This window comes from Podarcis muralis, chromosome 8 (assembly GCF_964188315.1).
Source record: "Podarcis muralis chromosome 8, rPodMur119.hap1.1, whole genome shotgun sequence".
NCBI classification, from domain to species: domain Eukaryota; kingdom Metazoa; phylum Chordata; class Lepidosauria; order Squamata; family Lacertidae; genus Podarcis; species Podarcis muralis.
The window spans coordinates 29,755,153-29,771,882 of record NC_135662.1 but is presented as its reverse complement, the minus strand read 5'-3'; the positions used below and the strand labels follow the sequence as shown (position 1 = coordinate 29,771,882).

The 16,730-nt window shown below is 41.1% G+C and overlaps 1 protein-coding gene and 1 long non-coding RNA gene across 12 annotated transcripts in view; one reads left to right on the top strand and one right to left on the bottom strand.

Moving 5' to 3' along the window:
• The window catches only part of LOC144328686 (uncharacterized), a 32,182-nt gene that overhangs the window by 8,085 nt on the left and 7,367 nt on the right, over positions 1 to 16,730 (top strand). The gene's annotated exons all lie outside the window — the stretch shown is intronic.
• PAG1 (phosphoprotein membrane anchor with glycosphingolipid microdomains 1) overlaps positions 5,580 to 16,730 on the bottom strand; it is a 111,429-nt gene continuing 100,278 nt past the window's right edge. For all 11 annotated transcript variants that reach the window (XM_077932894.1, XM_077932893.1, XM_028736622.2 and 8 more), the window contains 3 exons: positions 14,841 to 15,442; positions 12,916 to 12,975; positions 5,580 to 12,275 (listed from right to left, as the gene is read on the bottom strand). In XM_077932894.1, the coding sequence (XP_077789020.1) occupies positions 11,925 to 12,275; positions 12,916 to 12,975; positions 14,841 to 15,442 (1,013 nt within the window). In that variant the 3' untranslated portion in view covers positions 5,580 to 11,924. The remainder of the gene's footprint in view (positions 12,276 to 12,915; positions 12,976 to 14,840; positions 15,443 to 16,730) is intronic.

Genomic DNA, 16,730 nt, shown 5'->3' with positions numbered 1-16,730 from the left:
GAAACTGTTATAATCAGGGGAAAGTTCAAACATAGCTCAAACTCATACATAACTCAGTTTGCCCTCAGCTGATTACAGTGAAGTTGATGATTGGTAGCTCAGTGTATCAGCTGATTTCACTGAAAAGCACTGTTTTTTGAGGTGCTTGGAAACTTCTGTGAATGGGACTATTACTGTGGGTTGTTTTGAGGCAATTCCTGACCAGAGTCAAGGTCTTGACACAGGAGCATTAATATGCTGGAATATTCTGGTCTGTCAGGTAGAACAATGTTGTGCAGACATCAAGCTTGCCGGACATGCTTGGTTTTTTTAGTAGAACCCCAAGACTTACCAACCACAGTCTGATAGATACAGTGTGCCTCTGAGCACATGCTTAATCTAGGAATTTGTTTTTAGGACCAGAACTCAACTGAGCTCATGGTCTTCACACACACACACACACACACACACACACACACACACACACACACACTCCATGATGGCAAAAGTCTTTTTGTTGCTGCAGGTAAAACAACCAGGAGGCAGAAACCCTAGCTAATCTATTGCAAGCCATCCAAATAATCTACTTGTAGTACCAAGTTAGGGACGCGGGTGGTGCTGTGGGTAAATCCTCAGCGCCTAGGGCTTGCCGATCGCATGGTCAGTGGTTCGAATCCCCGCGGCGGGGTGAGCTCCCGTCAAACGGTCCCAGCTCCTGCCCACCTAGCAGTTCGAAAGCACCCCTAAAGTGCAAGTAGATAAATAGGTACCGCTTTCTAGCGGGAAGGTAAATGGCGTTTCTGTGTGCTGCGCTGGTGCCAGGCCGCCAGAGCAGCGATGTCACGCTGGCCACGTGACCTGGAAGTGTCTCCGGACAGCGCTGGCCCCCGGCTTCTTAAGTGAGATGGGCGCACAACCCTAGAGTCGGACACGACTGGCCCATACAGGCAGGGGTACCTTTACCTTTACCTTTTAGTACCAAGTAACTTATCTGAACTTTGTGATGCACTTCTCCAACCAACCAGTGTTTACAAAAGTGCATATATTAGGGGAAAGTGTGCATAAAAATGAATATATTATTGCACATTTTTAAAACAGTTTAAAAACCCAAATTATTAGGAGAAATCTGCACTAAAATGCTGATAAATGTTCATGAGGTGATTGCAAATTGCTGCAGAAATATGGAGAGATAGATTTTAGATTGGGGGGAAAAGAAATGGAGAGAACAGAGATTGACAGATCCTTCTATCTCTAGTTAGGAACAATATTCTCTATACCTTCATCTGGCTCTGAATTAAAATACCAGATTTGGTCTAGGTACTTTGCTTATAAATGTGAAAGTTCATAAAAGTTGTTGAAAGTTGCACAGAGGAAACCTCACTGCTTTGGTAATTTAGAGGCAGATGCACAGACATTACTGTTGTAGTAAGTTTCCATAATGGACCTGCTTGAAGTGTGACATGTGGAGAGGTTCTGAGATGACTCTAGTGGGGAAGCTTGTCTGATCAGATTTAAAACAACTGCTTAAAGAGAAAGCAGTCACAAAATGCTTTCTGTTTTAGGAGAAAACATGCAACTAACTTCTTAAGATGTAGCATTAATATTTAAAAAAAATACAAACTCAGGTTAGCTCACTTGTTTTTCCCAGAAATGAAATACAATAATTAAAATCTTCCGTTTTAAAAGCCCCAGGAGAAATTAGGATATCTGCTTAATAATGCAGAAACATTTCTCAAGTGTTTGAAGCTAAAGTTGGGCACACAGACATGCAAATTATCTGTTGTTGTCTCCTCTGTCTAAAGTTTAATGTACAGAAGAATTCAGAGTTCCATGGCTTCCAATGCAAATCAGAATTGACCATTTCCATTTTTGTTTTCCTTTCCAAGTAGATCTGAAGTAATATATTGATTTATTTGTCCTGGTGTTGTGACTTTGCTGAACTGTTGTACTTGATGTTCTAAATGTAGATGTCTTCCACGGATGCCATGCTTACCTATACATATAATAAAGATACAAGATTGTCATCACAGTGTGGTTTGTATGGCCACCAACAGATGGTATTAGTTATGCAAACTACAGCATGATGACCGTTAGGAGGAGGAGGTAATGACAATGAAGCACCACTGGAGAAGAGGCTAGGAGGAGGAAGGGAGGGTGCACAGGCCAAATGGCATGGCAGAAACTGCACCAGTGGATCCCTAAACTGGCCACAGCAGCTTCTGGCTTCCTTCCAACTCCCCACGCTGCTTCTGCTTGGCTGTGGCAGCAGCAGCAACACATGCAAGATGAAGAGTCAGTCTCAGTTAGGTGGCAGTGGCAGAAAGCGAGAGAGGTAATATGCAAGGATGGGACAGGGTGTGTGGATAAGGGAGTTAAGGGAAGTTGTGGGTGGGGGAGAAGCATGCACCTGTATGTGTGAATGATAGTTTTTGTCATCTGGTGAAGGGAAGCAAAAGGAGAGAAAGAGAAGGTCCCATGTGTTTGTGTGATCACTAGACTGGGAGCACAGAAGGGTTGGGGGGGGGGCAAAGGAAGGGTTGGGGTTGGTGAGTGGAACTTTATCCTGGATCTGTATAGAACCGCTTCTTGCACTCGCCATATAAGATAAAGCCGTTTGGCTCCCCACCCCTTGTTCTAGCAACAACAACATAGACATCTGTACCATAAATGAATAGGGGGGATCCAAACAATCCATGCCCATTTAGTACAGTGTATTTCTGAGGATCAAAAGTGACATATGAAGCAACCCTTAGGTGTCAAGGTTTTATTCAGAAGGAGATGTTCTCTTCAAAAATCTCCAGAACCTTCACACACAAACGCTGCTTAATGCAGAGGAAGAGGCTGGGCTCCTTGCCCAGCTCCTTTCACTGAGCAGGCTCAAAGAATTTGCTGCTGTTCCCTTTTTCACAAAGTGCCAAGTGAATTCGTAAAAAAGGGAATAAAAGTTTAAAGCTCTGCCTGTACAATAAAACTTTTATTTGGAAGAGCCAAACAGATGGCAGGCACTTTGGCACAATATGAATGGACACGATACAGGGCTCTTGATGGCAGGGTTGTTGCTGGCTCAGACTCTGGAGAAAGCTCTTCGGAGGAGGATGGCCTAGGGCCCATGCAGAACCCTGCTTTCACTGGAGACATGGTGAAAAATGCATGAGCTGGGGGGCAGCTTGAAAAGCCCCATCTTGGGGATTTTTGCCTAAGCACTGCAATGACCCCACCCCAAGTCCTTTCTTGGTCCCCAATTCTCCCCATCCTCCCCCTTGGGCTTCAGGAGCCCAAAGCTGAAAGACACAGACGGAACACCTCTTTGGTTCCCAGACAGCTCTATTGCTAGGGATCTACATGGGAGTGGAGTAAGTCTCAGCTTTAGAACAGTTACCCAGCAGAAGACCAGGTATGGGCAGTGACTGTGTAAGCCCCCCGTCTCTTCTGAGGAATTGGACTTTATATAGAAAGGGAAACTGCTGGAATAAAGGAGATCATGGAGATGCATAAACAACTTCCTGCAGCCCCAGTAAGCATGGCCAATGGTCAGATATGATGGGAGTATGTGTATATATAAAGACACGATACAGTGGTACCTCGGGTTACAGACGCTTCAGGTTACATACGCTTCAGGTTACAGACTCTGCTAACCCAGAATAACTTTGCTTCAGGATGAGAACAGAAATCATGCTCCGGCGGCGCGGCAGCAGCAGGAGGCCCCATTAGCTAAAGTGGTGCTTCAGGTTAAGAACAGTTTCAGGTTAAGAACGGACCTCCGGAATGAATTAAGTACTTAACCTGAGGTACCACTGTACTGTGGAATGTTGTGTCCATGTTTGAACAATGTTGTAATTCTATGTAAGCAAGTCAAGCATGTATTATAGACATAATTGATAGACAACCCTTGATTTTAGGATTGGGCTGACTTTGGTAAAATAGACATTGAAACTTTCATAATGTGCATTGACTTTTGAGAGCAAATATTGTTGATTGGTGTTGGAAATCATTTAAAATCGACGTTATAGGGAAAGGGCTACGCTGACTTCAGTTTGTAATGTAATAAGAAACGGAGTCATGTCTAAAATCCTACACAAAATTAACAAAATGGGAAGTCACTCTCAACACATTTTAAAATGTATCTGTTTATGTGCCATGACATCTGAAGGCTGTTTAGGGAAGCTTTTAACATTTGATGAATCATTGTATTTTAATATTCTGCTGGAAGCCGCCCAGAGTGGCTGGGGAAACCCAGCCAGATGGGTGGGGTACAAATAATAATAATAATAATAGTTGTTGTTGTTGTTGTTGTTATTATTATTACTGATGCCCACCATCAGACATATTGGGATTTTAGCCAGCAGTAGACCAAGCTGGTTTTACAGCCTGTGAAGTTTGATTTTGCTAGGCAGATTACTAGGCTGATTTTTAATGATCAAGCACCATCTTTGTTTTAGTTCACTTTTTGTCACTTTCCGTTCTGAAATTATTTTCCTCTGGGTGTCTTGGGTGCCATTTAAGAGGGGGGAAATAGCTTTGTCCCATTAAGTCTGTAATCCTACGCTAGGGTTGCCCTATTTCAAAAAGTGACACAAAAGTTGTGGAGCTTTTTTATTTTTGGGGTTTTTTTTGCCAAAGTTGTTGAGAATTGTATGGGATTGCAGTGCATGTAATACAGTATGTGCTTCCTGGTAACTGGCACCCCACGCCTATGAAATGATAAACTTGAGCAACCATCCCAGGTAGCTCCTATCTTTCCCCTTACTATAAGAAGTAGCCTGAAAGTTCTTCCCTACAAAAGAAGATCACAATATATTCTCTCTGCCATGTAGGTACTGGAGTGGGGGTGGGTGGGGAAAAGTCCCAATGGGATGCATTGTCCAAGCTTTATGTCCTCCTAAAATACTTATGCCCAAGGCATTACAGTGCAGTGCAGCCCAGATATACTTGCATCCATCAACTGAGCTTAGGAACATAAGAATTAGGCCAAAAGCCAATCTAGTCCAGCATCCTGTTGTTACAGGATGCCTGTAGGAAGCAAGCAGGACCCGACTGCAATATTGAATCCCAGCAACTACTGTTCAGAGGCACAATGGAGGGACAACATAAACATTGTGATTAGCAGTCACTGATAGTTTTTATTCTCTATGAATTTGGGGCCGTCACTATGGCTTATGGGAGTGAATTCCAAAGTTTAACTATGCACTCTGTGGAGGTACTTTCTTTTTTTTGGCTATCCTGAATTTTTCAACATTCAGTTTCACTGGATGACCCAGAGTTCTAATACTACATTGAATTGCATTTTCCATTTTACTCCACATTCACCCAGTTCAGAGAGATCTTCTTAGAGCTCCTTACATACCCGTTTTGTTTTGTTTTTTGCTATAACTACCCGGAACAATTTAGTATCATCAGCAAACTTTGTTACCTTTCTGCTTACCTTTCGTTCTCGATTAAGAGCCTAACACTTCTTGCTTTTATTAGTGTAGATGAAATATTAAACTTTTAAATAAACACACTCATGAAAATGTATTTATGAATCCTCTTCTTCATGTTATATAAAAAGGAGTCAAAAGAATTGTTGAAACTCCTAGCACACCAAGAAAAAGATGCATGCATTCCCTTAAGCAATTTTTATTGTACTTTATTCCACACTATTAAGTGGGTTTTAAATATAGTTTCCATCGTGGGGTTTTGGATATGTGTTTCATCTCTGTACAAAACCTTTACCCCTTTAAACACTATTTACATAGATCTCTAACAATCCACAAGTCATATGCCTAGGGCTTTTTTTTCAGCTGGAACTCACTGGAACTCAGTTCTGGCACCTCTCAGGTAGGCGCTATTGGAATTATAAGAGAACAAGACATTCATGGTGAGTTCCGGTGCCTCTTTTTCTGGAAAAATAGCACTCCATATGCCTTATGATCTGCCTTTTGAAATGGGAACAGACAAAGACCTTTTACAAAGTAAGAAAATGAAGGGATTTATCCACTGATACGACAGGGCGAGGGTACTGCAATACATAAATAAAGTTTTATATATATATATATATATATCACTGAACTGTATTTCTTAAGCCACACTTTCTTGTATGTTCCAATGCAGTTATACAGAGGTTTGTCCATATTTACAGTCAATAAACATAATTGCCTACTGTGCTTTCAGCAGCCAAATGTTAAATTGGCTAGGAATACTAAATGAACAATATTAGGAAAACAGAATCGCTAAATTACATCAGACTGTACATACAATTACAAGAAATATTTAAGGGAACTTCATTGCATTTATCCACTGTTATAACCATACCTTAGTCATGATGATGAATTATTTTAAAAGTAGAACAAGACCTAGAATTATTCCAAGCTGCAATTTGTGGTGTATAATTTCTGAAAATGAAACTACTTTACTGCCTGCTTGCTCAGTGTATAAAACTCTATAGATTATAAAACCATAACCAGACAGGCTGTGAAAAAAGCCTCACCTATTGTATAAGAAATTGCTACAGCAGTAAAAATGATTAGTGATTTCTATTCACAGCAGCTGCGATTTAGCACTTAGACCCCATTACAGTCAGTGATGCAAGTGGGCAATTGTTTGCAATCCCAAAAGCTCAGCTGTAAAACCACTTCTTGGGTTGTAAACCATTGTCCACCATTCATTTGAATGGAGGAAGCTGATAGTGCATGCATTCCTTTGGACATGCATTCCTATCCCATCCATCATAACGAAGGGTAGACTGCTCATTCAGCAGCTCCTTGGGTGTATCAACATGCACAAAGAACTGTAGACAAGACTGAGTTCATTGACCAGTTCAGGAGATTGCTGGAAAATTATTCTTAATAAAACTGGTTACCGAACTCTAAAGCATCACCTGTAGCTGTAGATGCATAACACAATTTAAAATGCATACATACACAATTTTTAAAAACTGTACCTTATGTGGCATAGCACCTTTCAAAAGCAAAGAACAGACAATTATTTCCATGCTATCTCTCTGTAAGATAGTATTAAAAACTCATAGAATACTGGGGAGGAAATGTGTTCGCACACAGACGACTTCTTGATGACTGCTAACATGATGAGGTCCTTGAGTGATTAACTTAACATTAACTTTGTATGTAGCAACAAGTTAACCCTTATGTATTTTTGCTAAGATAAATGTGGTACTTCTTATGAGACTATATATGTTAATTATACCCTCCAAGTGTCCCTGTTTTCCAGGGACAGTCCCAAGTTTACAGAAGCTGTCCCAGTTTCTGATTTGATCCTGGAATGTCTCAATTTCCTATAGGACACCCCTATTTTTATCAGATAAATATTAGAGGGTATGGTAGGATGTCCCTAATTTCAACGGAGAAATGTTGGATAGTATGGAGTTATGCAACCCTCAAGTCAAGGAGTAAGTAACTATACAACCTTTAGAAGACATCTGAAGGCAACCCTGTATAGTTTTATTATGTTTTCATCTATGTTGGAAGTTTCCCAGAGCAGCTGGGACAACCCAGTCAGATGGGTGGGGTATACATAATAAAATTATTATTATGGAATAGGATGTCTCTATTTTCATCAAAGAAATGTTGGCGGGTATGAGAGTCAAACTGTTCAGTCATCTAGCCTGGCACTCGCAGTGGCTCTCCCAGGTGTCAAGTCTTGCCCATTCATGCTAGAAGATACAACTTTAACATTGTGTGTAAAAAGAGCTCTTTCAGAAATGGTTCTGTAGAGGATCAAATTCCTGATACATTGTGGAAAATGCAGCAAGTACTACATATACTGCTAAAGCTGGCTTTTGGCATGCAGCTGGCAAAACTAACATGGTCTCAATTCAGAGCTTCAAATGGAATTGAGTATATCTAAGTCCTTGCAAAAACTTTCACACAGATATAGCTAGTGTAAGTGTGTGTGTGTGTGTGTGTGTGTGTGTGTGTGTGCCTATTCAAAGGTTAGTTAGGTGGCTTGTTCTATCTTTCTCTTATATGAAAACATTACCCCACACAATTAATACAAACACAGAATGACACATTGGCAATATACAACTCAACATCAGGTGGAGAGAGATACAGTAGTCAGTTTTCAACACAAAAAATCTGCCTTAATTGGTTCAAGTCGATCATTACAGCCTGTTGAGTCCGTCTTGAGCATATGGGATTCCAAGCTTAAGCAAAGTAGAAATTTCTAGAGGAAACAAAGTGTTCCTTCTAGAAACATTAGCTTCCAGCAACATATACAAGGAAGTAGCTTTTCAGGATATTTAATTAAGCACCTTAGAAAAATTAAAGAGAAAGCACCGCGTATACTTTTGATGAAGAGAACCTCTCCAGGAAACCAGAAGACTTCATAGAAGGTGGATTTTTAAAGGCACAGTGTTTTATGTCCTGAGCAACACGATGGCTGAAACACACCTACTTGCCACCAGAGAAGAGCTAGCCTTAACAAAAGAGAAGTTTGAATCCTGGAACCTGGTATTACAATTCCCACAGCAGGGATCTTCTTCACTGTCAGCTTTTTTGCACATACCTTACTAGGGCTTCCAGGAAAATATTGTTCTAATCATTCACAAACAAAGATTCCTAAATTCTAAATAGATAAACAGGCATATCTATCTGGAATGCCACAGTAATTGGTTGAGTGATGCTAATACCAGGCATTGGTATTCAAATAAATTTTACTCAGGGTAAACCCACAGAAATTAGGGGACCTAATTTAGGGCTTAGCCACACTTACCTTTCTTCAGCAATTTCCAGGCACAGTCCATGCTTTAAAGCTCCACATGAGTGCTCCGTTTCCTCCCACCCCCCAGGGCTTTCCCTATGAAAACCTGCTCTCTAGTGCTGAATCAGAGCAAACAACAATCCACAGAAAACCCGAATTGCTGTTTGTGGCACTACAGCTTAAAAGAGCAGGTTTCCACAGGGAAAGCTCTGGAACAAGTGCTCAGTCTGGATAGCTCAATTGGTTAACAAGCCTGGATAGTGCAGTTGGTTAGAGCACAGTGCTGATAACACCAAGGTTGCAGGTTTGATCCCCATATGGGACAGCTGCATATTCCTGCATTGCAGGGGGTTGGACTAGATGATCCTCAGGGTCCTTTCCAACTCTACAGGTCTATTGTTATATGAAAAGCAGAGCTTTAAAGTGTGCCGGGAAAGGGTAGGGCAAAAAGTAAGTGTGGATAAGTCATGTCCCTTAATTTCAGTGGGCCTCCTCTGAGTAAAACTTCACCAAATACCATCCCAAGGGCTTGTGTGCTTGTACTTCAAGTTTTGTTTAAAGGCTGGTATAAATATTATGACCGCCACATGAAACAGCCTCCACATAAGAGGTAATCTAGACAATAGTGATGACATGTAGTGTTGGCTTAGCACATAGATCACCACCAAAGCAGAGAAAGTCCACTTAATGGCATGCCACTGTAGCTGATACCAGAAATATGATAGCAGTATGAAAACTCTTTACTCCATGGGGACAATTACTGCTGCTGCATAAAGCATTTGAAATGGCCTCTACTTGAGTGGGTACCCAATTCATATGGCAACAACTTGTGATAGCAGGTTAATGCAGCTAAGCTATCACATGGCAATTGATGTTATCATTAGCGCTTACACAAAAACTTGAATGGGTGCTAAGGCTAAGGCTGCAAGTCAGCTACAAGGCATCTTCTGGAAATTTCAACCAGATGTCCAAAATAATCCAAATAATGGATATGCATTTTTAAAAAATCTTTCCAAGTGCCTGGAAACACTAATTATTTAGGGCTATTTCACCCAGTTGCAGCTGTCTAAAGCAAGTCCACCACACGCATCTGAATGTTTGGAGATGTGTGACTCTCCTTCACGTTTTACAGCATAGCACCACAAATACTATTATAAATGCAACAATACATTTGCAGCTACTCCTTTTTCAAACTGAATGAATCAAGTGAACAAAGCATTAGGGAGGATGCTGTATGTATACAAAAGTTAAGCGTAGTGGTAAGGTAATAGAGAGGGGGTGGTAGAAAGAGGACCAGCAAGCAAGACACGCAACATTTTGGAAGTTGACCTCTGTTTGTTTATACAAAGCATGTTTTCTCATGGACACTTCACACATTGTATTTTTCCTACATGGGTCTTGGGGAAAAAACATAAGCAGCAACACATGTGAAAAACAAATGACTCTCAGCAGCCTGTGCAAAAAAAAAAAAAAATACTTCTTGCCATGTGCTCTGGTTGCTACCTCAAAACTTTCCAGTCTTGCCTGAATATAAAGAAGTTGGCTTCCGCTTTAAATTGGTTTAGTGAGTGTTAATGTTGTCCAGAGTAATTCTGAGAATAATGGAAACGTAGTGAGAGTAAGTTACTCTCATTAGTGAGAGTAATCTTGAATCTGTAAGGATTATTCTTCCTTGTGTGCATTAACATTCATCTTAATTAAACAACTTAGTGTTTACAGTTTGCTTTAAACTTTAGTATACTGAATACTCTGAAGTCATCTCTGAACCTGCTCACTAATTAACTCCATGTCTAATGTTTTACTTACCCCCTTTCATTTGTTAAAAAATGATATTTCTTAAGATTGCATCTAGTACCTGTCTATGTGGGATGCATACTTGATGCAAATGTTGCCACCTATTTGGGGAAGTAATGCAATGCAGTACATTTCAAAAGCAAAGTGATTGTGAGTGAAAGGTAGGATGTGTACGTGTATTAAATCCTAAACTTTAAAGCATTATAGTTGTATCTCCATTAAGAAAATGGAGGTTCTAAATGCAAATAAATCATAGTTTACTTTTACAGGGGATAAGAAATGGATTCTACAAGTTTTATTCAATCATTGTGGGAATAGATCACTTGTGAATGACAGTACCATACTATAGTCCAGGGACACTCCCCACTTCCCAATGTTGTTGGACTCCAGCCAGCATGGAAAATGATTAGGGATGATGGGATTTTCCAGTCCATCACCAACTAAAGGGCCACATGCTGTCTGATGTACAGCAAACAAAAGTGCAAACCACCTTCAACAATATTTAACTGTAGTTCCTCAAAACGTGATGTGCAGATTTCCCAAAATACCATCTCCCTGCCCTCTCCTAGCATTTTCCCACCTCTGCAGAGCAAGACAAAAGCTGAAGCATAAGATTAAGGTCAGGCTTCCTTGTTGACTTACAATGACAAAAGTCTCCATGGTTGCATTAAGCATGTTGCTGCAAATTAGCTGTTTGGAAGCTGGCATGTATACACGGTGAAACAAGACGATCCATGCCAAGCACTACAAATGGTGCATGTGTGAAAATATCCTAAGAGAATTTACAACTTGTCCTCCCCCCCCAAAAAAAATAGATGACAAAATGCCCTTTTAAAGAAAATTAAAACCTTGTGTGTGTTAGAGTGTGTGTGTGTGTGTGTGTGTGTGTGTGTGTGTGTGTGTGTGTGCATGCATGCATATAATACAGGCAGGGACACACACACACATACAGCAAGTGGCAAACATTAAACACTTTTTACCAAATGCTAGCTCTTTCTATGGAGGCCTTTCCAGTACCGTCAGCTTTGATTATATCTATACTTTATGGTGGTAACCAGTACCTACAAGAGCAGTCAAATGGCATCACATATCTTGGCAAAACATTCTAAGGGTTGTGTTTTTAGGTTGTGTGTTTTTTTTTAAAAAAAACTCTTTTCTTCCCCTTTGCCTTTCTCTGTTCTTCAGAAGGAGCAATATCCCTTGCTTTTCCCCCATAGTGAGGTTACATCTAGAAGGTGATTTCCATGTGTAAAGCAGACAATAGCTTATCAAACATTTCAGGCAGAGCTTTCATTTCACTTGACATGAAATACTTTTTTGTTTTCAGTGGAGATAATTTTGTATGCTAAGCTGTCAGTCAAGCTTGTAAGTGATAAAATGTTGACTGTGAATCCACCTTGGGTCTTCTGAAATACAGCCAATCACCAGTTCCCAGAGTCTTGCATCTTACACAGTTAAAGCCTAGTGATGTCCTTGGTCTGTTGCAAATCCCCAATACTCTCATAGTCATTCTCTTGTGGGAGGATTGATTGGCTGTTGTTCGGTACCAAAACATTTCTGTCTTCCTCACGGTTTATAGTCTGAATCGCTTCATAGTCTGGCTCTAATTCCCCATTTAGTCTGTCTGTTGACTGAGGCATGGCGGTAAGGTTTGGGGTATTTTCCAAGTCCTTCACACTGGCATAAAGACCACTGCAAATAGATGGCGACTTCTGAGGTACAATTTCAGGAATGCAGGTGTATGTAGACTCCAGCGCTCTGGTGGCCTGGCCTGGTTTATTTACAGAGGAGTACATTGCTGAAATCTAGAGGAGGGTGGGAAAGGGGAAGAATTAAATACATGAAAATAGCAAATCAAATTGTTCATACTATGGCTTCATTATTCACTGAGAAATATGCTGTGGCATATAGGCTGATTCAGTCATAAACATTTATGGCCCAATAAACCATGGTTTGTTGGATTAAGGATGAGCACCATGTTTGTGGGCTTCCTCCAAGTTTTGATATCATGGTTTGAAGTCAGGAGATTAAACCACAGTTTCCTGGTAAAGTGGTAGACTCTTTCATTGGAGGTTTGTAAACAGAGGCTGGATGGCCATCTGTCAAGGATGCTGTAGTTGTGATTCCTGCATTGCAGGGGGGGGGGCTGGATTAGATCTCCCTTGGGGTCCTTTCCAACTTTACAATTCTATGATTCTGTACCAGGCTGACGCTTCTTAAATTGCCAGAGGTGAGCCCCTCTTACAGAGAATGCCTTGCTTCACTATAAAACACAGAAAATGCTACAGCTTTCAAATTTCCATATGCGCCCAACAAAAATAATCCTTTGCATTGGGGGGGGGGCATCTTTTACTGCACAGATTTCCCCCCCCCCCCATTCTCAGACCTTCTTAATGATGCAGCACTTATGCAGAATTATTAGATTTCATGCAAAAAGAAACTCACCTCGTCTTCTGTAAGAGATGGGTCTTCTTCTCGAGATTTGTAGGACAGTGAACTAAGCCTCTGAAAGAGACAGGAAAATAAGCTTTATTAACCGATAGCAGTGATAGGCACCCTGCCTCTAGGAATTAGTACATCATAAATGGTCATTTTCATACTCATGCATTTCAACATTAGCTAAAACCCACACTGCAGTTTCAGAGATAAACAGCCTTAAGGTAAGTAGAGCTTTTAGATGCGGGAAAACGTTTGTTATGAGCTTGAGCGGCATAAGGAGGGGTGAATGATCAGCAACATCAGTCCAGTTCTACTAGATTTTTAAAAAACTTTTACTGAAATATGACTATGTCAGCAGAAGTCCATGTATGTACACAATTAAAATGAAGCTGATTGGCCAATCAGAATATTTTCCTTTGGATTTTTCAATGCATCATACCAATACACCTACATTCCATAACTGGATAATTAATATATATTTTTTAGTTTTAGAAAGATCGGTAGGTTCGGTTCAGTTACTGAGGCCTACAAGGCAACACATAAAAAACTCTGAAGAAATAATTAGTTGTTTACTGCAACAACTAATTTATCACTATAATTTACCACAGTTTTCTTTAGGATTTCTACCTTGTGCAGCATAAAAACAAAACCAGCCGTTCAAAATAGGCCTTAAAAATATGTTGTCACTTAAAAGCTATTATAAATGTTCAGTTAAAACTTTGAGGATGGGTCAACATAATTTAAATTTCAGTACTGTATGTCAGGCAACATACAATACTGAAAACTGGCAAATTTGGAAAAGCAACAACAACAACCAAAGGCATTTTTCCATAAAGAGAGTGATTACCTACCACTTCTTAGCCTCATGGGATATATATTCCAGGGATGGGGAAGAGCTGGTAGGTCAGAGCCCAAATTAATTCCCCCAACCCTGTGGGCAAACTTTGACTGGTGGGTGTGAGCCATAGCTGTCAACGTTCCCCCTTTTTAAAGGGAAATTCCCTTATTCCCAATAGAATACCTCGCAAGAAAAGGCAAAAGTTGGCAGCTATGGCGAGAGCACTCATCTGAGAATCACCTGACAGCAGATGGTTGATAGCTGTCAAAGTTCAAAGAAACTAACCTCATTTGAATGCACACCTTCACTGCCAATCAGCTGACAGGCACCCAGAGTGTGCAGCTTCAAAAGTGCTGTGCAACTGCCATTCTGAGGTTACAGGAAACCCCTTTGAAGTCAGTTTCAAGGAAGTGGTTTTTTGAACAACATCTGAAAGGAACACAGGCTGATAGGCCTGAGAGAAGATTTGGAAGATGGAAAAAAAATATTTACCGGTAATTTGAAATGATCTCATAAAATGCACCTGGGCTTTTCTGGGTGGAAGTGGAGAAAAACCTTTGGTTTTTCCAAAATCAGAATGAAGCCAGGGCTTTCTTGGATCAGGGATTTGGAGGCCAGGATTGTGGTTGCTTTTATTCTACTTTTTTTTGTAGAATAATCATGCATCGGATGTAGCAGACATTGATGAAAAATAACCATTTACATTTCTGCAAACACATTTAGGAATGGTTGTTTTCATACTAGCAAAATAACCGCAAAATGCATACAGTCACCTACATTACAGCACTATTTCACTCTTGTGTACATGCATGAACATCCATGCATGCGCACAAACACAATATTGAATCAAAAGTTAGAGTAAATGCCAGAAGTTTATTGAATGGTCCTGTTTGCTGGGAATTCTGATGAGAAGGTCAGCAGGAAACACCTGAAAACTCCTATGACTTCTATGACTAATGAACGTATTTCACCCTTATTTCCATTATTTATTAATATAGGACAGCATGTCCTATGACAAACACGTAGACATCATGAGCAGGTCTCAATACAGTGGCATGCTCTTCTGCAAATGAGTAAGCAACGTAAGGTATACCTTGTCAGGTTCACTAGGCCCTTCTGCCACCTCTTCCTCCTCCTTGGCTCCTTTCTCCTGCTCATTCTCATTCTCATCAAGGAGTTTTGCAGGCACTGGAGGTGGAGCTTCATCTTCCAGGTCTGGGGTGTTGCTAAGAGGACTCTCCGAATTAACACTCTGGCGGCTTTTTTTATTCCTGTCCACGGAGGCATACTCGGCTGATTCGACTTTACGCTCGGCAACATGATCGAGGTTCCCGTTAACCATCACAGCGGCTTTGGGCTTGCTGTCGCAGCTCTTCTCTGTGCTAGCTGTTGCTGCCAGCTCCTTTATCTCCTTCACAGTCTCATACAAACAGTCCTCAACTATATTTTCTTGGGAGGAGCTGTCTTTCAGCACTTCGTAGGGGCCTTCCATACCTAGACCCTGATCATTTTCTGTACTTCTTGTAGACAGAATAGTTTCCATGGCATTGTTAGGAGGAATTCTGGGTAGCTCCCTGCTTTGATGACATTTTAAGGATCTTCCCTGACTGTCCTGTTGATCCAGGAGGTCAGTAGCAGAGGTTTGCACTTCTTCATAAGGCTGGATGCAAGCGGTTGTGCTATCTTCTGAGAGAACTAAGGAGGGGGGAATATACATAATATGAGCAACATGAGCCTTTAATGTAAGTGCAGAATATAACATCCGTTGTGGAAACCAGAAGGGCCACACCTGAAAAAAGAATATCCTGTTCCAGGAAAAGATTTATCCACCAAGGTCCTCAGATACACTGGATTATGTCTGCTAACCAGCAGTGACTGGGGCTCACTGGGGCTGCTAGGGTGGAAGGCAAGGAGACTAACAGGATCTGGAATCAACTGATTCTAGTTGTTGTTTCTTAGATTTATATACTGCCTTTCATGTAAAGATCTCAGGGCAGTTCACAAGATAAAAATACAAGATAAAAGCACAAATAGTTACAACAGAAACAACAAAACAATACCTCCCACAAACACATTTAAAAGGCTGTAGAATATTAATCAGCCCAAGGCCTGGTTGAAGAGGAACATTTTCGCCTGGCTCCACAAGGTGTATAATGAAGGCACCAGACGAACCTCCCTGGGGAGAGCATTCCACAAACAGGGAGCCACTGCAGAAAAGGCCCTTTATGATGTTGCCGCCCTCTAAACCTCTCGTAGAGGAGGCACACGAAGATGGGCCTCAGATGATCATAGTAGGGTCTGGGTTGGTTCATATGGGGAGAGGTTGTCCTTGAGGTACTGCGGTCCTGAGCCATTGAAGCCTTTATAGGACAAAACCAGCACTTTGAATTGGGCCCGGAAACTAATTGGCAACCAATGCAAGTCAGGCCAGGATTGGTATAACATACTCAAACTGTCTTGTGCAACCTGGCTGCCAAATTCTGTACCAGCTGCACTCCATCTTCCTCCCTGCTGAGTTCCAGAAGTACAAAGCTAAGATCTGGCTATATATTAGAAGGGAGGCAGATGGGGACTGGCTGAGAGCAGGCTAAATTTGGTGGGCTGGTCCCCCATTTGCCCTAATGGGCCCGCCTCCAATGGTGCTTAACCTGTGATATCCTTCAGTCTAGTATTTAAGTCAAGCAAAGATGAAAGCAACAACTATATAGGATCCTCTCTCACTCCTACCTACAACAAAGTAAGCCCCTTTAATAGGGATTATGCACAGAAAGTTTGATCTCTTTGAAGCATGTATTAGATAATGTCTTGATTAACTAAAGGTGGTGATTTTCTCGTCAAAAAGAACCCTCAGGAAAGAGAGGAGGCAAGGCTGAAGAAACACCCCTTCCTAGACATCTTAATCGTCTTTAGACTTTGCAATTTAGATACAGCATCACTTGGCAAGAAATGTGCATAAAATTGTCAGAAGACAATGGTTTATTAC